Source organism: Amphiura filiformis, chromosome 14 (genome assembly GCF_039555335.1).
Source record: "Amphiura filiformis chromosome 14, Afil_fr2py, whole genome shotgun sequence".
NCBI classification, from domain to species: Eukaryota; Metazoa; Echinodermata; class Ophiuroidea; order Amphilepidida; family Amphiuridae; genus Amphiura; species Amphiura filiformis.
Genome location: NC_092641.1, coordinates 59,445,709 through 59,468,961, shown reverse-complemented (window position 1 = coordinate 59,468,961; position 23,253 = coordinate 59,445,709). Strand labels below are relative to the sequence as shown.

The 23,253-nt window shown below is 42.3% G+C and overlaps 2 protein-coding genes across 4 annotated transcripts in view; one reads left to right on the top strand and one right to left on the bottom strand.

Annotated features, from left to right (window-relative positions):
- Positions 1 to 18,968, bottom strand: part of LOC140170376 (glycogen synthase kinase-3 beta-like) — a 66,631-nt gene extending 47,663 nt beyond the window's left edge. Inside the window, exons 1-2 of one of the 3 annotated variants that reach the window (XM_072193751.1) lie at positions 18,486 to 18,963; positions 5,684 to 6,181 (exon numbers count right to left, since the gene is read on the bottom strand). In XM_072193751.1, the coding sequence (XP_072049852.1) occupies positions 5,684 to 5,726 (43 nt within the window). In that variant the 5' untranslated portion in view covers positions 5,727 to 6,181; positions 18,486 to 18,963. Of the gene's footprint in view, positions 1 to 5,683; positions 6,182 to 18,485 lie in introns of all 3 variants that reach the window. The other 2 variants (XM_072193749.1, XM_072193748.1) reach the window with 2 other exon arrangements.
- A 284-nt stretch (positions 18,969 to 19,252) lies between these two features.
- LOC140170380 (uncharacterized) overlaps positions 19,253 to 23,253 on the top strand; it is a 29,099-nt gene continuing 25,098 nt past the window's right edge. Inside the window, exon 1 of the mRNA XM_072193755.1 lies at positions 19,253 to 19,329. The gene's annotated coding sequence lies outside the window, so the exon portion shown is untranslated. The remainder of the gene's footprint in view (positions 19,330 to 23,253) is intronic.

The window sequence follows — 23,253 nt, the reverse complement described above, 5'->3', positions numbered from 1 at the left end:
TCTAGCCCCGGCGATGAGAAAAACAGCTTCTGATGAAAAGTATCCCTCCGCTGCGTGTTCCCTGGTAAGGGCCATGCAGCTAACTGCAGGTGCTCTAGTGATAGACTGGGTACCTCCGCTCCGGGCATCCGGAGTAGATCTGGTACTCGGGGAGTGCCAGCGGCCTTGCCGCTAGCAGAATGACAATGCAGTCTTCCCACCCGATCTTGGCCACCACCCTCATGAGTAGTGAGATCGGAGGGACTGCATAAGCTGTCATCCTCCCCAGTCTATGGACAGAGCGCCCACGGTGAATGCTTGGGGGTCCGCGACCCTTGAGCAGTACACCGGCAGTGGATGATTGCGATGAGATGCGAACAGATCTTTCGAGGGGTGGTACATCCCTTGAAGATCGTCTGAGCGACCTGCGAGCAAGGGACCATTCTGCTGGTCCCGACACCCTTCCTCGTGACAGATTGTGCGCGAGGATGCTGGTGACGCCCGCGATGTGTATCGCTCTCATCGTAATCTGCCTGAACTTGCACCACCCTATCAGGTGTCGTGCATGCAGGCTCAATCGTGGTGGCCCGGAGTCCCCTTGTCTGTTGGGGTAGGCTACCACGGTTGTGTTATCCGTCAGGACAACGGTATGTGATTCCACGATCACCTCCTCGTAAGCGAGGGAGGTTGATGTGAAACTCTGTCTCTATGGCCCCCATAGGCCCGAGACGGAGTCTCCGTGGATGTGGACCCCCAGCCCCGCTTTTGACGCTATGGTCGTCACTACACGTGACATACCGGGGTGCAGGAACCTGACACCCTGGGTCAAATTGGGCTGATGGGTCCACCACCAGAGTTCCTCTCGCGCGATCTCCGACAACGGAACCGCGAGGGATATTGGTGACGACTGGGCCTGCAAGCAGGCTAGAAGGTGTAGTTGGGTAAGCCTAACGTAGAAAGCGGCAGTACAGTACGAGGTCTACCATACTGGCCATTAGGCCTACCACCTTCATCCATGCCACAGCGGGTTTTGCCCGAGACTCGGCCAAGAGTCAGGCACACCGCACCATGTTCGTCGCCCGCTCGGGTGAGAGCACCGCGAACCCCTCCGTGAGGGTGATCTGGGCCCCTACAAATAGTGGTGTCTGCGTCGGGACCACGCTGGACTTTTTGAGCTGATCAAAAATCCAGGGTCCCGCACCCACGGACTATCAACCCCATGAGACCCGTAGTCTTCAGTGGAGTGCGTCCAGATATGAGCCAAACGTCCAGGTAGCAACTGATGTTGACACCCCTGTGCTTCAGATACGCTGCCACCGCTCTGACCAAGAGTGTTAAACACCCTGGGAGAGATGGACAGGCGGATGGCGGTATCAAAACTGGTAATTTTGATCCTGTACCTAGAAGCGCAGATGCCTCCGATCTTGAGAGGTGATTGGCATATGCAGATAGGCGTCCGAGAGATCTAGCGATGTTGTTCCCATGCCCCTGATGGGGCAGGCTAGCACCGAGGCGAGAGTCCCCATTCTGAACCTCTTGGGCCTGAAGAACGTGTTCAACAGCCTGCGGTTCCGGATGGGGCTCCCGTCGCTGTCTTCCTTGGAGCCAATGGCTCCAAGATCACCCGTAGAACGGGGGTAGACAGGACAATCGCCCGCCGTGAGAAGCTGTGTGATCCCTGTCAGTAGTGCCCGACGCTGGGGGCCGTCTGACGGCGGCACTACTGTGGACCTCTGAAATGTGCAGGCGAATGTGGGGAGACTGGGTTGCCAGTCTGTAACCCCCACTCACCACTGACCATACCCAGGCGCTCAAAGAGATGGTTTCCCACCTCTGGGTGAAAGCCATAAGCGGTCGCCCACTGGGAGATCCCCTGTGGAAAAACCGCTGAGCCCCCAGGAATGCTCTGCCTAGCTTCCCTTGGAAGAGCGCTTGCTCTTCTTCGGGGCTTGCCAGTTGTTCCTGTGCTACCCTTGCGCCTCCCCTAAATGGGTGCTGCAGAGGTAGTGGGCTCGGGTACTGTTGGTGGTGCACGGCCTGCTGAAGTCGGAGCTCCTACCCATGGTAAGGGCAGTTTCCGACCTCTTCAGAGTGCTCCCGTTGGTAGCTTCTTTGCACGGTCCTCCACCGTAGCGCAGAAGCATCCAAAGAGAAAAAGGGACCCTGCCTTTCCATCGCGTTGAGCGATTGGAGTGGCAGGCCCCTCCCCCCGGCGCTGAGTGGACACCCTATGGGCTAGGCCCATGGAGCTCTCGTTGAGGCTAGCTGTTAGCACCGCTAATAGGCTCACCTCGCGGAAGAGCTCAGATGTTGTCTGAGCGTGATACGCTTGACGACATCTGGGTCCCTCTCGGATCCCCTCAGGTAGGTACCGTGGTCCTCCCGCGTTACACGCAGAGGAAGCGTGCAAGCACGCGGCGTCCATAGCTCTACTAAGCTGGACAGCCCTACGATATCTACCCGTGAGGTTTGCCGGGAATGAGAGTGCAGGCGTTCCCTGTGAGGAAGCAGCAGCTGAGCATCCTACTGAAAGGATCCCCTGGTCCTCCTCCATGGACTCCCCCTTAGGGGGTGTCCGGAGGAAGATCAGTGCTGTTGCTCCCCTCGCGGGGCAGCGGGGAAGGAGACTGTAGTGATGTCACTACCGGACTCAGCTTCCGACTCCTTTCCTCGCCCACAGTATCCGTGATCATGTTCTGATGATGACGGTAACTGAGGACGGGCATCTGAAAGCGGGTAAGAAGGCATAACCACTGTGTGGCTCGCCGACTACCTGCCAGCAGAAGAGGGAGTACTCCGCAAGACCCTGAGGTATCCGCCATGGCACCACTGGGTCCGCATGCTCGCAGCCGTCGTCCTAGCGCTTAGCAGCACGGGCGCACCCTGATCAAGATCTGGGTTAGCTCAATGCCGGCTGGCCTGGTCAACAGCTGATGTTGGTACTGCGTGGCCATCGCTAGGCGACACTTGCCACGGTGCTGGGCCGTGGAAGAAACACCCTGCGGCGGGTACCACGGGCATACCCAGCCGGCAGCTGACCCTGAAAGGATCCGCCACCAGGGTAACCCCATGGTACTGCAGTACCAGCACCGCCTCCCCTTGTTGCCACAGAGACTGTGGCGACTAAAGCGGTGCTGCGGTACCGGTGCGGTATCAGCGTGGGTACCCGTGAGGGTTCCAACTGTGGACCGCTGTACCCTCGCCACACCGCGTTCCCTGTTTGGGGGATCGAGCTGTGTGCTGGCGTGGTACCGGCGCGGTACTAGCGTAGGTGCCCGTGAGGGCTCCCGGCTGTGTACCACTGTACCCATGCCTCACTGCGTTCCCCGCAAGGGGATCAAGCCGTGTGTATGGGTACCCGCTATACCGCTGTCCCTTGGCTAGAGGGAGCTTGCCTAGTACCACGGGTAGCTGAGCGCAGATACCCCGATCAATCACCTCGCCACCTGAATAGGCAGCGCCAATCAATGGAGCTATGCCCTGTTGATTTGACAGTGATCGATCAAGAGAGGGTAATTGACCCATTGACGGTAATGGATCCCCCACGCTCCGCTGGCTCTCGAGGACATAAGTGGGTTGTTGATCAGCTAGGCTGTTCAAGCTACTTACTGTACCCTCTAGAGCTTCGCCCAAGGTCGCTGTGTGTGGCGGACCACTCACGGCAGCTATGGGCGGGTGCATAGCGGCTACCACTGAAGTCAAGCCGTAGCTCGCCTTTGTAGCTGCCACCGAATGCACCTGGGTCGCTGTCCCGTGAGAGACTGCGAGCCCAACCCCTGAATAATCGCCAGCCAGTCCCTGTGGACAGCCAGCAGCTATTCTAGGGCCCAGGGTATCACTCGGCGGTCCCGCCATGGAACGCTGCCGCGTGACAACCCCAGTTGGTTCTGCTAAGACTACACCCACAGCGTTAGCCGCGGTATCGTCTCTGCTGAACCCATGCATGCTAGGGTTCAACCCAGGCAAGCCCGGGGTACCCCTGCATGCTGCCCGTCGCTGGCTACGACTGTGGCTGTTTGAGCCTGTAGATATGCCTGCAACAGACGGGTGTCCTCCTGCTAAAAACCCGTGAGGATTTTCGCAGAGGACTGGTATCCTCCTGCTACAAACCCGCTAGGGTTTTCGCTGGTGGTTACCGCTCTGCTGCCTGCTACTTTGCTCCGACGTATAGTCAGTGCTTTCGCTGGCTGCTGAGCCTTTGGACGCGCTTAGCAGTCCCCGAAGGAACCGCCTGCTTGTCCGGGGACCGGAGCCCCTTAAGCAGACCTGCCATGACCCATAGGGGCTGTCACAGCAGAATCTACCGTGATCGACTGGTATCCTCCTGCTGCAAAACCCGCTAGGGTTTTCGCTGGTGGTTACCGCTCTGCTGCCTGCTACTTTGCTCCGACGTATAGTCAGTGCTTTCGCTGGCTGCTGAGCCTTTGACGCGCTTAGCAGTCCCCGAAGGAACCGCCTGTTTGTCCTGGGACCGGAGCCCCCTTAGGCAGACCTGCCATGACCCATAGGGGCTGTCACAGCAGTATCCTCCGTATCGACCTTACCGGTGCCCTTGGTAGATTTCTTCTTCGTCTTATGGCGATGATGACGGAGCCTATCCAAATCGTCAAGCTGGAACTCGGAGAGTCCTAAGCAAAAGAAAGACATCTAGAAGATCGTGAGCACTCCCTGTGGGTGAAACAGAGCGGGTGTGGGTCCCGCTCCGTCACCAGGGAAGGGCAAGCCCGACAGGGCCGAGGCGAAGCGAGGAGAAAAGGGAGGGGGGCACTACCCCCCAACACGCCGACTCAAGCCCAGTAAGCAAACCTGAGCACGGAGGCTGGTCGCTAACGTTAGTGGTAAAGTAAGGACTGGCTAACTTTATTACTAAAATGTCAGACGGGTCCCTACCAATCCCCACCGTATGAATATCTGATTAACTCGTCTTTATTGGACGGTAATGAAGACATAACGATAGAGTAATCACCCTAACATAGCAACAATAACCTACCGTACATGAAATACAATGTGTATGTACAAACATCTATTGTAACTTACAGGCTGCAATGGTTGTTTTACGTGGGAAACAAAATGAATGGCGCCAACGAGCGGCCATTTTGAATTGCTCGTGTGTCCCGTGATATAAACGGAGGCACGATATGTAGCTAAGTTTTGGATCGCTTTTTGTCACTTTTTCGCCAGAAAATGCCGTCAAAACTATCCTCAGTCGAACAATACCGGTTTGGTTTTACCTAAGGTGTGAAACTACAACCGTATATCTCGCCTTTGGTCGAGAAATTGATACACAGTGCTATGAACAATCGATAGGCACGTCTGGGTCAGTCGGAGACCCAGGAGGATAAGGGACGATCATATGGTGTGACGTCACCTTTTGGGTGAGTCCACCGGGGATCGGGGTTTTTTATTTATTCATTTATGTGGGACAAAATGACTATTGGTTTTTTCCGCATCTCGGGATCGATGCAAGAAGTATCTTAATCAACATCGGAAACGGTAAGATCGACCGGTGTACTGAGTCTCACCGATTTTTGCGATACAGGAGGAAACCGGAGATCCCGGAGAAAACCTGCATGCAGTGTGTCAAGAAAAATGTTTCTTGGGTAAACATAAATGAATGCATCAGTGTGTTGATTTTAAATAAAATATAAATAAACAAGAAAAAAAAATAAAATGGTTAAACTATGTTAGTTCACACTATACCAACCTATGTGAGATCGCCTTGCTGGCGGAACATGCAATGCAGCCATCTTCAATCTTGGACTCTTGCTTGTCCTACATATAAAGTCCTGCAAGTACCCTGCCAATATGCGGTCTGGCAAAGCGCCCTCAATGTCTCTATGTGATTGGTTATTTAAGCGGTTAATCTCTTCCACACCACTCACACATACGCATAACCAATGTGGTCAGCGGGTTAAAGATTGAGCTCTCTATATATTTGCTGTGTTCTCCCACTGTCAGCCCCAAGGTCGGTGGCGGAGAGTAGAAGTTTTCGCAGCACCGGACGGAACACGGTAGCAGTGTTGACGTTTTGTCGCCGGAGAGCCGGCTGGCCAATGGAATCGGGTATTTGCTTGGTTAGAGTGAGCTTTGATATGTTTTTAGTCGTTGATTTGTGTAAGTGCAGATATTTGGGGCTTGAGTTGAAGACTGTCGTAATGAAGCGCTTCGGATTCCTACTTTACGCAAGTTGTTCACAGTATATCTGTATTAAAAGCAGAATTGTAAGGGCGTTCAGCACTTGTTATCTATGCAGGCATTATTAGAATTTTGTTTTCTCCGTTTAGCAAAGCAGTTAACCAGCAGCAGACTAGCCAAATGAAAAAAGCGTTACATATAAAGGCATGATGGGAGAGATGTTTTGTCAAAGTTCAAAGAGGGAGAAAATTATATGAAGCTAGAAAATTATAATGCAAAAGATAATGCAAAAGATATAACAAAATTATAATGCAAAAGATAAACAAAGAAAAGTTATGAAGCAGAAAAGCAGAGCAAAAGAAGTTGATGATTTTAACATGAAAACAAATTTAACTTGTGCAATAAGTGTACAAACATCAAATGATAACATGCCTACATGTAGTTGTTACAAAATATAAATCAACCAAATGAACCAATACAATATTTACAACTCATGTTTGGTAAGCTTTCATAACAGAAATATGTACAATAAAAATATAAAATAAAAAAGATAAAAAAGAACATTCTTCTTCAAAACTGTTTCAAATAAAAAATAACACAATTATTTACCTTTACTTTTCTCCACTCATATATGACCCGGCAGCACAAACGAGCCTTAAATTCCCTAAATTGTATTCTGTGTTACGGTGTAAAATGTGTACGAAGGTCGTATTCATCGATAACTTAAGCTGGTTGATAGTCAAAAACTAATCAATAATCCTATTGTTGAAGTGGATAATAAGCTTCTACCTTAGATGGCCGGCTATAGAACTTTTAATAGCTCTGGTCTTTGTTTGCTTTTGCTAAATCCTGTTCAAGTGGTGGATTACCAGGCATTGTATTTTGTACAGGTATGCATAACCAACAATTAACAATGAGAGAACTTTCTTAAACCTCGTTGACTTGGGGATGATTTGAAATGACTGCCAATTATGACTGTTTGATATATATTGCCAGCAATGTGGAAAAAGAGACACATTATGTAAAAACGTAAAAAGCTATAATTTTGTTGAAGGAGCAAAGTTTAACAAACCATAACCCCGCTTCTGGATATCGTTTGAAGTCAAACGATATACCATTTTAAGTTTATGATGTTTATTTTTAAACACGAAATAAAACAAAATTGACCGGGAGGAATTTACGGCTCATTCGCCGTGGGACGGTCACATAAATTTTATGGTTTCTGTTGACTAGGTACCGTATACATGATGTGGCCACGTGTTTTGAACTCGCCACCCTTAGCGTTACATCACAAATATTATGAATTTTTACACCAATCAAGTTTCAAATTAGAATATCTCCACAACTATCAACCCTAAACTAGCAAAAGTATACATTTTTGGAAAGCTGAAGGCAAAAGCAATTTAAATATACATATTTCAACTCATTGTACAGGGTGACCTTGAAGTTATACAGGGTGGAATAAAAAAATCCAAATAAAAATGGGTCACTTAATGCATTGCTTATTACTAACTTGCAGTTATAAACTGAAAGTAAACAACATGGATTTGGTTAGATGTTAGGGGAGCCTACTGACTTTGGAAGAAAAAAAAAATCACAGCTGTTTGGTAATCTTGGAATACAGGGTGTCCCAAAATATGTTCAAATTTTTTTACAATTCAACATATTTTGAACTGAAACATTTTACCCCTAACCCATACAAAAAAAGTAAGTCCATATTTAGATTCCTCATCAAATTTCCTCTCAGAAAATGTTAACTTTGACTATGATAGGATAAGTAATTATAAATTTAGGGCAACTTTTAGATTTTGAAGACATCCGCATTGCTTACTACAGTGTTTAATATGAAAACAGGTAGTTTTGCACATAAAAGTTTGCATTTCATAGGCTAAACCAATCATAAAGAGTTCAAAATGATTAAAAACAATTAGCAGAATAAATAATCTTTCAAAAGAGCTCTTAACCATGTCTGTAGCCCATATGGATGCAAAGATATGATCAGTTGATTCAACGCGCACACACAAAATCTTGATTTCCCATAGACTTTACACATACCGCCACCGCCTCATCCGCCACCGCCTCATCCCCCACCTCGGTCATTCTGAACTCAAATAACTCTAACTCCACTATCTTAGCTGATAAACAATTCTCCTTTGGAGGTCTGTTAGGGCACACATTTAGCTACAACATGACACCAAACACACTTCAATACCTTTTGTTTAAGCAGAGATATAACAATTTGAACGAGTCTCGAGTTGGAAAAGCGTAACAACACCACCATTTTTGGGTGGCGAGTTCAAAACGCGTGGCCATGTATGTAATGCGATCATGTTAATTCCTGGTCATTCCCACTGTTTTCAGCTTAGGGAATCACTCTACTCAGATTTTATGCAAGATGGGTGGGGGTGGGGGTGCGGAATGAGCAGACCCACTGTGTGTTTCCCGGGGGTGTTTCTTAGTGAAAATGAGGGGACAGGGATGTGCAGCAGATTTGGGGTAAATTTTCCAGCCTTTTAGTTTAGGGGGCGCATTCGGCGCAACACCAATTCAGCGTCCCATAGAAACATGTGCAAATTTGGCCTACTTCAAGCGCCATTTCTGGCATCCAGGCAATACTTGGCAAAATAAATTTAGTATCAAATTAAAGCTCTGTTTCTGTCTATTCCAAAAGTTTTATCGGCATATCGATGACGCTATTTGGTGACTAAACTCACCACTCAAATTTCAAAATCTAATTGTTTTTTTTTCCTGCATGATATCATTGAAGACACTAGTCAATGTAGTACTCTAAGCTTGACAGTGAAATATAGTTTTATAGGGTTTTGATGAACAGTTTATGAATTAGATCAGTTTAAGTACAAAAACATTGTTCAATTTTTTAGTACCGGTATGTAGGGGAGATTGGGGTTAGTTGGAACGCGGGGTAAGTTGAAACATTGTATTTTTTTCTGATACAAAAAATTAATTTGGTAAAATACTGGCACCTAGTAATAGGTATTTGTAAGGGTCATCCACCAAATTAGCAACAGCACTGATGCCCCACCAGTGTTGGCTTGGGAAAGGAATATCTGTTTTTTGACTTACTGACTAATTTTTATACCCCTCAGAAAAGTTGCGTTATCTCCATGTTGTTTGAAGATTCAGGGGATTATTTTTTCAGTATCATAAGCACTAGTAGTAAGTCCTAGAATAATCTTAAATAAAAGTTTTATTGTATTTCTTATTTTGTGTAATGAACTTTGAAATGTAAAAATAGGCATCGGGGTTAGTTGAAACTTTTGAGGTGGGGTTAGTTGACACACGAAAATCGCATAGAAAAATATGGTTAAAAATTTGACTTTTAAAAAAATTGTAACATGTTTACCATTTTTTCAATATTGCTTTAATATGGTTAAAAAGCAATAATACAAGCAAAAAGTGCATACAGAAAGTACATTTTATAATATTTTAGGCTTCTCATATTTTGGTCTATGGTGACACTCGTCACCTTGTGTCCAAAGTATTGACCCGCACTCCCACATATGGCCGTGTGTTATGAGTTGGGGGTCTCATAGGCTGGAGCCTGGACATTTGCGCAGAATATTTTGCATAAATGTTGAATTGTTTAATTACTGTAGATACAGTCTACATATAGGTAAATTATATACCAAATTAAAGCTCTTAGTGAGTGCTTCACATTGGTACCTTAACTTTTAATATAGCATGTATACTTCAAAAGTTATAGCAGCTGAACGAAAAAAATGTCAGGGTGGAGTCGGCCCATAATATGCTGGCCCATAATATGCACTTTTGTGTTAATGTTTGCTCCAGCTTATTTACATGTTGTTTCTGATTTGCTTTTTTGCCCAAAATTAGTAAAATTGCCTAAATATGACAAGCCTGAATACTATTAGTATTCTGAATGTGTAATCCTCCAAGTTTCAGGGTTTTAATTAAATTAATTAGCCAGGCTGGAGTCGGCTAACGATATGGCTGCTCGGGAAATGCCGGCTCAGGATATGCTCTTTTCCGGTGAAGTTTGCGAAAACTCATCAGGATTGTATTTCTGATTTCATATACTCTGTCAGATTTAAATATTTTTACCTACAAACATAACCTTCTTAATTTACATACATTGTCTTGGTAAAAATCCTTTTTTTTTGGGGGGAGGGGGTCAGGTATTTTACATGTTCAGTGGTGCATCGTGGTAAGTTTTCTGAAGGGGCAAAGACAAACAAATTCCTGGTGGACACTGTGTTACTGTGATTTTTCAGTGTGATTATTGTGCAAAACAATGGTAATGTACACTATATTTAAGCCCAAAATTAAGGTGAAAATTTGTGTTTACCCGGCCAATTTTCAATTTCACACTAGGGGGGGGGTGAGTTAGGGGTGTTTGAAATGTTGTTTTGTGGGGGGTGGTTGAGTTAGCTAGCCAGCTCATTTCAGGTGGGGGATGGCTCACCCCCCTAACCCCCTTGGTCTTCACAATTTCAAAAGACTACATGTATTACATTTACGGTACATAAAGTCACTTCAATGTACATCATTAAATTAGCACGGTCTTCATCTCAGTTTTTACCCAATTTTCTTTGGACCAGTACCTGTCATTTTGTACATTTTGTAATTTTGTACAAGGCTTTCCCAGGAGACAGTCATTCCAAAAGGAGTAAACTATTTTGCATATTGGGATTGACTTGCAAACATAGATCTGAAATTCTGCAAATCAGCAAAACTTATTTTAAATTTTAAATCCTGTTGAAATCCTGCTGATATCGTATACGCAAGTGCAACTTACTACATGTAATTACAAACTTCATATTTTGGACAACAAATTTCAAAATACTGTGAATAACTTGTTGTAATGTTGAATTTATGTTAAATTTATATATACATATCTTTTCTGTATTTTTAATTACTTAATTTTTCTAGACAGAACATGATTTGTTAATTTCATCAAATTCAGAGCCGTTTTTGAATGGCGCGTTTTAACACTTGCGCAATTTGAGCACCATAACAGGTAGCAAAGTAAAACTATATATTTTCTGAAAGCTTTTGATGTGGGGAATGCAAAAATAGAGTCTGTTTTGATGTAGGGTAAGGCATTTTTAAAATAGGACCACTTGATCTTTGGCAATTTTTTTTAAATTTTTCCCTTTATAACTTAATATATATTTCTTAGCACGGCCCCTACATCATAAATATCTGCATTTTTGGATTCCTCATACAATTTCCTTTCAGAATATGTATACTTTGCCTGTAGTAGCATGTACAGGTATTGAAATAATTAATTCTAAACAAAAAATGGCGCGATTTCCCAAAAATATGCAATGTCCGGCAAAAATCCCCCAACTCAAAACACATGGCCATATTTATTTATTCATTTTTTCATACTGATTGTACATGTATGTTAAATGGTGCCTTCAAGGGAAGTATAACCCTAACAACACAATAATAATTATTTTGAAATTTTTACAAGCCGTTTTTCAACTAACCCCACCCTATGTTTCAACTTACCCCAGGGGTGGGGTTAGTTGAAACACTTTTTTTCAAACTTTCAAATTGGATTATATGAATAATCATAAGCAGGTCCAATAAAGTTTAAGGCTGTATTTGTAGCATGTATGTATATATGTTTATACTGATATGGTTAGTGTTTCTTGAAAGTAATCGGTTTGCGTTAAAAAGACAATTTTGTGAAAAATGTTTCAACTAACCCCAATCTCCCCTATTGTAATGCATTTGGCCCCCAATTCATGGCACACAACCATGTGTCATTTTACTAGAGAGTGTATGGCAAGCCAAGGGGGCCAAAAGCATGGAACAGCTACGCGTAGCTTCTTTCTCGTTACGAGCAGCTGTTTGACCAATCAAAATAGTCAAATTTAATCACGTGGTTGGCTCGTTAGCTGCGCGTAGTATAGTTATAGGTATCCTCTTTCACAATTATTATCTTGTAATTAATTTACGGAATTAGCATAGATAACGAACGGGTAAAGGAGGCCAAATCACAGCACGTGTCAAGAGAACATGTTGCTAATGCCTGGCTAAAATGACACAAAGCATATTTATTTAGTGTTTCCAAGTTTACACCGTGTTTAATAGCAAGTAACTTTATACTCGGGCTGTATTAGCGGTGCAGGGGATATGAAGGTCAAACAACAACTACCGTACTGATGTAAAGCGCTGTGTAAAGATATTGCAGGAAAGCGATATCACATGCCACTGTGTAAATATGGAGAGAGTAAAATGGGTCATCATTTTTTTTCGAACGGGGGGTTCCTAAATTTACAAAAAGTCGGCGTCAATAAATTGCGGCCCTCACTATTTCGGCATCATAATGTTATGACCCCCGACTCCCACAACCGATACACCTTACCCCCTAGACAGGCTAAAATTGTATTGAAATCAGTTTTTTTGAATACAATAAACACACTATCTGTAGTCATCTTGTGACTCCCTACATTTTGTCATTATCAATTTATGACCCCCCTCCCCCCCAAAAAAGTATGACCCCCTATATTTGGGATCCCCTTCCGAAGAAAATGATAGCCCCCTAAATATAGAACAATCATCATTCTGTTCAGATATTACTTTAATAGCACCTATACCATTTTTTTGCTGATATACTACAGATATTTTCATTTACAAAAATTAACAACGTAATATTTGTGAGAGAGGATGTTTACATCAGCTCTGATTGGTTAATAAGCTGCACGTAACGAGAAAGAAGCTGCGCGTAGCTAGTCCCACGTTCTGAGCCGCTTAGCTTGCCATAAGAGTGCAGTGCAGTGTAAATATGGTCTGCCACTGTCAAGGCTCATTTTCATGAGGGCTCACTTCCAAATTTGATCCCTATCAAATTGCATGTATAAAATCCAGGCCTTCTGAATCCTGCAATTCTGTGTACATACTACATACTGATGCCAAGCATTTAAAAATTGTGCATAATTTATGACATGTTCATTATTTTAGACTTCAAAAAGTATTCTGGAGAGCAATTTCGAAAATGGGGGGGGGTTCTTTGTTAGCTCAAAAACCAAGGAACAAACTAAATTTTCTCCTCGCTTTTAAAATGAAGAACTGTACAGTACATGCGTGTCAAATGTTTCATGATGGCTACAAATTAATTAGCAGAGACCCCACTTGGTTGTTGCAAAAAATCTGCAAAGTGCAAAGTGTAGCGAGCGGAGCTCTCATCCAGCACAGTCGGAAGGGTCCGGGCTGGTGGGGGTCGAGGTGGTGAAGCCCCTCTAAGTCAGATGGTTTCTGCACATTCCATAAATTTTTCTGCAACCATTAATTTTTCTGGAAAATAGACAGGGCCAATATTTTTTTCCTGGGAACAATATGTAAAAGTTTAGAAGGTAAACAATGTTTCTTGCAAAATTGGACAATTTCCCACAGTATGTATTAAAAACACTTACTTTACATTAAGCACCGGAGTTTCGCGCGATTTAAAACGGCAAAATGCGCGGCCGGTTTTTTATAAAGCGCGAAAATTCAAGTCAAAAAGTCCACCACTTTTTGTATCCATTGATTAAGTCACACGCAATTCCAAGTAAATCAAGTATGCCGAATTCTGCACCTATTTCACACGTGCTAGTCCGATGTTTTTCTCTCCATGAAGTTGATACATTATGTGAACAATGCAAATTTTATGTGAAAAGCTACTACTGTACTGTACAATAAACATTTTAATGCATAACTGTACTTTTTTGGTGTCCAAATGTTGTTTTTGTCATGAACTGATTCGTATATCTCGCGTGCGCTCTGTGACTTATATCCTACCCTTCTTCGCTCAATCAATTGCATATGATTAATGACGTCACTCATACATATACGATCGATGTAAAGAATTAACTACCACACATGGTAACACGTCATGGAAACAATCGGACATTTGCATATCACGGAAGGGCTTCCGGGGAGGATATTGTGCTGGTCTGGACATACTCGGCAGCCCACGCTTTTTAATGCGTGCCGGTTCGAAATTCTGAAAATAGGTAAAAGCGTGGAGGTATAAACTTTTTGGGTAAAAAGCGTGGAATGGTATAAAGCGTGGGAATAAAATAAAAAGCGTGGGCTTGTTTCAGCTTACAGTATATTTTTATTGAATGTTAAAACAATCATAATTCCAAGAAAAATCGCCAAACCTGCGCAAGAAAAAATTCTGTTTGATGCAGGCCCAGCGCCTGTTTACGTGAGTCCAGACCAGCACAATATCCTCCCCGGACGCCTTTCCGTGATATGCAAATGTCATGACGTGTTACGATGTGTGGTAGTTCATTCTTTACATCGATCGTACGTATGAGTGACGTCATTAGTCATGAATAATTGATTGAGAGAAGATGGGTAGGATATAAGTCACTGAACACAGCGCACACGAGATACAAATCAGTTCATGACAAGAACAACATTTGGACGCCAAAAAAGTACAGTTATAAATTAAAATGTTTATTGTACAGTACAGTAGTAGCTTTTCACATAAAATTTGCATTGTTCACATATTTATCAACTTCATGGAGAGAAAAACATCAGACTTGATCGTGCGAAATTGGTGCAGAATTCAGCATACTTGATTTACTTCGAATTGCGTGTGACTTCATCAATGGATACAAAAAGTGGTGGGGTCAGGAATTTTCAGTAAAGGGTGCCTCAGTAAAAAGCGTGGGGGTCAGGAATTTTCAGTATAAAGGGTGCCTCAGTAAAAAAGGTGGGGGTAAAATAAAAAGGGTGGGGGTCAAACCCCACTGCCGAGTATGCTGGACTCACGTAAACAGGTGCTGGGCCTGCATCAAATGGAATATTGGTGAATTTACATTGAAAAGTAGTGTGTTTGGCAAAATTCTCAAAATTCACGATGGACCACCAAAATCTTTTTGCACTTTTTGCGCGATCGCGCGAAACTCCGGTGCCTACTTTACATACATACGTGTTAGGGTGCATCAAACGCCCCTCATGTCAATGTTATTTTTTGCTCATATGATTAAAGTGTGCCACTTGTCCAAGTTAAATAAGTGGATCCATCCTTTAAACAATGTTAAAGCCATCAAATGGGTTAATGACGACGGAAAGTTTGAAACTGAGTGCCATTTAACATATGGCTACAATTACACATGAGAAACTATTATCAGAATGTTCTGCAGTTGGTGGAGCAAGATCGAAGAAGACACTCAAATTTGTGCACTAACTGTATAAATTGTATCATCTCAATGATGATTAATACTTACAAACTAGTAACTGCTAGGATCATGGCAGGTATCTTGAGCAATGGTAATATAAATAATATAATGGCTTTTAATTGTTCACTGCTAAGCAGAACCATCATTGTATTTAACTGGCTTATTGACGCCTTTCTGATGGCAACCGGAAAGTGAATTAACACCAAATAAGACTAGTATAAGAGATATGTATGCTTTATTATGTATTTGAATACATGGGGCAGCTATTCATTTTGAAGGCATACCTATAACCTGTGACATCATCCTAGCATGATTATTATGATTAGTAAGTATGAGATCATTGAGATGATACAATTTACTACTTCCACAAATCAATGAGGCAGCCTTTATTGTGCATGTCATAAAGTACCGAAAACTAAATAGCTGCCTCATGTGTAATTATATGTTATACATGCAAATAACGCTCAAACTTTGAGCTTAGGGTGGACCCATTTCCTGACCTCCGCTTGAATTTAAATTTGGACCACTTATTTAACTTGACAAGTGGCACACTTTAATCATATGAGCAAAAAATAACATTAACATGAGGGGCGTTTGATGCACCCTAATACGTGTGTATAATACCATTTACCCTAAAAAGTTGAATGTCCAGCAAATGTCCAAATGAGGAACTTGATACACAAACAAACATGTCATCATTGGGGTGTTATGCACTTACAATGTACATTGTACCTCCCCTATCCCCTTTGTGGAGGTATCGGTGCAAAAAATGAAAAGTAAATACGGTAGGTCCAAATCTTAGCTTATTCTATCCAAAAATCAACATTTTTGGGTGTCCAAAAGAAGAAGTTTAAAGTGAGCATGACAATTGACCTTTTCGGTAAATCCCAGCCTTTGCGAGTACACCTGAGAACTCATCATTTTACGTCACGCCGACTTGCAATGCGCACTGCGCAGTAATGATGTCCGATAAACGATGTGCGCAGATCGGCGTGACGTAAAATGACGAGTTCTCAGGTGTACTCGCATTGCATCAAATACATGTTGCAAGTTCTGCCTTTATCAACATCGTGGAAGTAGCAATCGCATTACAGTACTGGTAATGGTTATTTTTTTACTAAAGTTCTGCAAAGTCAACATCAACAAGGTCTTAGCCAGCCATGTACACATGTATAGGCCATGTTCTACACAACCACGTTCGGAATAACACCTGCAAGATTTTCTATTATCACGCATGCATCAATGCAGTGGCTGTGCACTTTTATGCTGTAAAAATAAACCCTTCTAAATTCATGTAGCTACTTCTGTCATGTACCTGATGTACGTGAGACAATTCAATCATAAAATAAACAATAGATATAATCATATAAGCTACATACAGTCAGTCAGCTGAAGCAGAGTTTGTAAAACATTCATTGAGACAATTTGGCAATTTACGATCTACATGTCTGGGGGCTTTAAATAATACTTAACCTTCCGATCGGTTTAAAATCGGAAATAATGGCACTTTTACTTGGCTAAATTCTGGGCTCATTTCAGTCTAATTAGAGGAGAACCAGGACTCGATCGCCATCTTGATCCTGACATGGAGCAAAAATTAGGGGTACGGTATATTAATTATATGGTTTCCCTTGGAATGCGCTTGAGGCAATTGTTGTCATGCAAGCGTGACGTGGTTGATGGGCGCATAACGCACAATGGATGTGACCTGCTGTCACCTGCAGGATACCAAGACGCTTTAGATAAGACGAAGAATTTGTGCCCGTCGGCAGGGACCCGAATATCTTTAATTCTGTGGGTCATTCTCATTCAACTTTTGGTTGACCTACTACCAGATGTAAACCCACTCTGGTCGTTGTGTTCTGGCCTTGTACTCATGTGCACTGCAGGAGTGGAAATCTGGTAAGTGCAAAAAGTCCAAGCATGCATATAGGCAGGGACAAGTGATTTGCGCAGAAAAAAATAGCCAATGCGCAGAATTTTTTTTTCAGTGCAAATCATTATCCCTGCCTATAGGAAAAAAATAGCCAATTGCTAATTGACAAATTGATGTGTGTGCGACTGTGCGTACATTGTACGTACGCCTGTCAAACATATCCTTTGAAAAAGCCTTCTGGCACGTTGCTAGAAAAGCGCGAGAAACAAAAATGCACATCTTGTAAAACTTGTATAGACTATAATAGTACCTCGTTTTGGTGAGATGGCGGATCCGTGCAAAGGGCGAATAGGAACAGCAAAATTTCATGATCTACCTCAACATTTATGTACATCTAGAGCCAGGCAAAATGTTAATGCCCGGCTGCTTCAGCGAGACAATTTCGGTATAGCAATTAGCATGATAGAAAAATTGCATTTTTGAATGTAACATCTTACTAAATCGTTTTCCTTTTTATTATTCGATGAAATACAATCAACCAATGTTGGGGAAATGTAAATGAACAGGGTTCATAGAATTGTGGCTGTGATCGTTGACGTTGTAAAACTTACATGCCCTCACAAAAGTCACATGCTCTCAGACTCAGTCTCACAGGGCAGGCACAACACGGCTGGCTGCCTTGCCCTCACCTTGCACTGCTCGGGCAAAATATTTTCATCATCATCATGGACATATCGACATGATGGAATCACAACAAACCCCTCCCCTACATGGATCGAATCCATGGGTTACTACTAGTCTAGGCTACAGTCACCAATGAGGGCCGATGGCGATGTCGATCGACCGGGCCAATGTCATGACACACATTTGATGGGTGTAACAAACCCGTATCAGAATCAGGTTCACATTTCTTTATTTATGCAGTAAATCATACATGCTACATTGACAAATATGAAAAAAGAGTGGAAGAGCTCTGAAAGGGGTTTAAAACATGAAAAAGCATATGTAACCAGGATCTTGCATGCCTGATCTGGAAATTAAAAAGCTTACAAATCAAATGAAATGAAGCCAAATTTTTAGACAATTCATGAATTACAACTTTAGACAATGATTGCAAGCACAAACAACTATTCAGACGTATGCAACATTTAGCCTTAATTACTTAAATAAGTATTTAGAGGAAGAACTTTTGTCTGGTATGGTAACTATGGTTGCAGTGTTCACTTTATTTCTATGATCAGTGATTCGTGTTGCGTGGATTGCTGGCTACATTTCCAACATGGCGACTACCATTCGCCCGATTTTTGATCAAAATGGAGGCGTGTACTTACGTGATATTTTAAAGCCCTGGAAAGCAGGATTACTGCCTTTATTCGCGTCAGCAAATGATGTTGTCCTTGGTCTTCCACTCATGCTATTACTGGTTATATATCGTAGGATAAATCGTTGTTACTTGTCCGGCAATCGCAGAGTTGCATCGTAGGCACGGTCAGCAAAATCGTCAAATTGACCAAGTCGTGTTTTTTTCGTTCACAGTCTTCCCCTTAAAAGAGTGAGTTTCCGTGGATTCGTACCTTACGGATTCATGAAGTCTTCCTGTCTGGAAGGGGGAAAGGTTCAGGACACCGTTATTCACCGAAAAACGGCGATCGGGACGTGTTACAATATGTTTTAATGCAATTTTATGGTTCGTTATGTTCACTGTTTTGTACGCCTTCTTTTGGTTGCCAATATCATAATCTGACAGGGCACAATACGGTCGCGAGATCTTCGTTCGGTAATTTCCGGCACGTAACCGTCACATCGTATCCAATCACGACGCAAGAAAACATAAAACGGAAAACTCCGAACTACGACAACCAGTTCGTCAGGAAGTGGGCTCTAATCATAAATCTATGACGTCAAGAATATTTGTGCTCATTAAAAATGCTCTTTCGAGAAAAATTGTCTAAGAAAAATGATTTAAGAAAAATGTAAAAGATGAATACCATCCAGTAATATTTATAAAATTTTGAACTTTCAGCAGATGTGCATATAAGCTTTAAATATTATCTATAAGCTTGTTATTTCATGAGAAAAGACTACATTTTCCATTGACCTTAATTGACACGAGTTGCTGTAAACTTTGACCTCCCAGTGACTGTGTGCTAAAAATAGAAACAAACAAGTGATAAAGTAAGTCATGTACAAGATGAGCGTATAACTATAAGCTTACATTATTTTTACCTGATAAGCTTATTACTGTCTTTGGACAGCTGATATTTAGTTGTCAGAAATAACAGACAATGGCAAGGGTTTCAAATGATAATAATTATAAGCCTATTAAAGGAGTATTTCGTGATCCTAGCATCCTCTTTTTATGACATTTTTCAGTAGACAGTACATATCCACGAAAAAAGCATATTCCCAAAATTTCAGTTGATTCCGATATTGCGTTTGCGAGTTATGCATGATTATGTGTATTATACTGCTCCATAGTGGCATAGACAATACGTTGTAATTTCGTTCTGGTGCACCAGAACGAAATTCAAATTTCACGGTATCTTTGCTAAACGAATTAATCTGCAAGAAATATTTTGTACATAAACATTATGATATGTACATGTAGCAAGAGGTTTCCAGTGATATAAAAATCTCAACTTTTTTTGAGAAAAGTGGGGGGATGAGGCTGTGGATCACGAAATGCCCTTTTAAAGGAGTATTTTGTGATCCTAGCATCCTCTTTTTATGACATTTTTCAGTACATATCCACGAAAAAAACATATTCCCAAAATTTCAGTTGATTCCGATTTTGCGTTTGCGAGTTATGCATGATTATGTGTATACACTGCTCCATAGACAATACGTTGTAATTTCTTTCTGGTGCACCAGAACCAGAGAAGATGTAATAAAGAGGAGGTTGATCAAGCTATCCTCAAACAGAATATGTGTGAGACCGCTCACTCAAAGTAAATGATGAATCACCCTATTTAGCAGCTTTACAATAGAAGACCACAATAGGGTTTGAACCCGGGATGGGTGTGATACACAAGTTGCAGCTAACTGCTTTTAGGGATAGGTCAGTGTGTGCATGTCATCATGCCATACACACCATGCATGCAGACCCTGTCATCTTGTCAGATTTCAGATAAAATATGACTGAAGTTCCATGGCAAATTATAATTTTTGCTACTTGTTGCCACTTTCAGACTCTATTATTTATGATAAAGAATGTTATCAATTATCAGAATATCTTTATTAGGTTGGCAGGAAATGACAGGAAAATACATAAAATAATAAAATAGAAATGATCAACAATCATATCTAAAAAAATCCTAAAAATTTCTTCTTTAGAAATTTATATATTTACAAAAAACGGTGGATTTGGGGGAAAATTTACAGCACTCGATTTCTTTCTTGTATTATCCACATGTGGTATCCCATCCAAGCAGCAGGTCCTTAACACACGCGTTTTATACTTTTTAACAAATTCTTTATAGAAACATTGGAAATATTTTCAATTCTGAAGTGAAAATTGGTCAACCATGGGCGGTCGATCACACACATAACATCATAGGATATTTCAAGTGGATGTCTAACTACTTGAGAATAAAGGACTATGAATAGATGCGACAGGATTACATACAGGATTATCTCAAGGATATAATTCCGTTGACCCTCCTCTTTATTACATATTCTCTGACCAGAACGAAATTCAAATTTCGCGATATCTTTGCTAAACGAATTAATCTGCAAGAAATATTTTGTACATATTAAACATTATGTAGCCAGAGTATTCCAGCGATATAAAAATCTCAACTTTTTTTTTAGATAAGTGCCAGGGTGATGAGGCTGTGGATCACGAAATGCCCCTTTAAATACAGTTTGTCCACTCTGACGACAGAACTCAGAAGTACTACAAATTTTGAAATTACAATTTACAAAGTCAAAGTGCAAGTGACAACTCGCGCATATACAGCGTCAGCGCGTTAACAGTGCGCAGTGCTGCGTCTCTGCTGCAGGTATGCGTGCCTTAAAAGTCGGCACAATGTGTGCGTCCGCGTCTCACACGTCTGTACTTCCGAGTAGACTGATAGACATGATAGACAAATTATTTAATTTGTGCAACATGCGTGCATTCGTGGAACATGCTGCTCCATTAATTCTCTTGGTCGGGCTGACGTCACAAAGGGGAAAACCAGTGTGCGCATGAGCAGTTCCCCTTTCTCGAGCTGGTTGGTATGCGCGCGCTTGTACGAAGGGGACAATGTTCCCGGATGTCCGACCGTCAATGCACGACATGGCTAGGCTAACTCCCGGGGCACTTCCATGACAGACCTGAATGCCCCTACTTTTAACATGGCCGAGGCACATCCCTGCCATTTCAGATAGGGAGTGCCTCCCCCGGGGGCTAACTATAGTTAGGCATGTTCATAAAATTTTGAAATTTAATAAGTTCATCTAAAATTGCTTTCATTAAAAAGAGAATCATTTAACTTAAAAAATGAGGGGTCAATCATGTATGTAGGCCTATAATTGGCAATGTTATGAGGAAAAGTATGCTCGCCTGAATGTCCCAAAATGGGCCAAATTGTGTGTCCCCACATTATCAATGGCTTCCTATGTCATAACATGTGTGTACATGTATTTTATGGCTAAATTTTTGAGCACGAAGGGCCATGTTACAAAACTTTCGCAAATTATGTTTCATGAAATGTGGCTTTCATATACTTGATAGTACCGTATCAAATATTTAATATTCAAATGCAGATTTTCTAAAAATCATGCAGGTTGGAGTTTTGAGGGTCAAAATCCAAATTTTCTTCATTTTCCTATTGGATTACACAGTTAATACAGGATCTTGGATCACAAGTAAGCTTAATGAAGCCCGCCCTCACATGTTCAAAATGTGATCATGTCTACTATAGTAGGATTTCCAATTGAACGAACAAAACTTTCAACACAACAGCTGTAGTCTATCCAACTGCGATCGTATCGCATACATGTATTTCAAACTACAATGGTCAACACGAACGCACGACCTTGGATACAATGCTTACCAATCACGAATGCGTATTGGCATGGTTGGATTCACTTCCGCGTTACTCGCGCACAGTCGCACACGCTGGCATACATCGCGCGCGCAGTGTGTGCAAAAAACTTAAACACGCTATAGTAACTCCATCAGACGTCTACACTGCGCATATCATGTACTGCGTTCCCGGTGGGTTCAGTTTGTATTTAAAGGTAGGACGTATGACCGTTCCAGGATTTGAAAATGACCCCTATTTCACGGGGAATCGAGGACATTTGCAGCAATTTTACCCCCTATCTTGCGCGAAATCAAGGAAAATTTGCCCCCAAATACCTCCCCTATTTTTATCATTTTGAGGACGCATTTTCATTTCACCCCCTTATCACGAGGAATCGAGGACATTTTTCCGAAATAAATACCCCTATTTTTACCATTTCAAGGACGCTTTTGAATTTACCCCCTATTTCACGGGGAAATGAGGACAATAGTCCTAGAAATACACCCTATTTTCCATTTCAAGGACAATTTTGCTCCAAAAACACCCCTAATTTGGACAATCGCGAACAATTTTGTCCTCGAAAATTCCGCGGACATTTCTTGAAAAGTACCCCTAATTGGAACCATCATGCGTACACATTGTCAGTGAAGACTGAACCCACCGGGACTGCGTTATGCTTCATAGTGATGACTGAATAGCTTAGGCCTACTGTTCATATCGTGTTCGACTTCACTTTTTAGAGTTTTTGTGGTACCGGTATATTCTACCCCTTTGTTCAAAAAGGATTACAAGTTTACAACAGATACATACATGTAGCAATTAGATTCACCTACTGCAAATCCAAGATGGCCACTCATATTCACTCGGTCGGACATCCGGGAACATTGTCCCCTTTGCACAAGCGCGCGCATAGCAACCAGCGCTAGCCGGTGTTATGCACTTTCAGTTTCCCATGCGTTTGAATGGGAATTATTTTGCCTAGTTGCCACAAGTTTAGGGAGCACATTTCTTCAATATTTTGACATGTTGACATAAAATGTTCTATTCTATATTGTTTGACAATAATTGTCATTTGCCAGCAATAGTA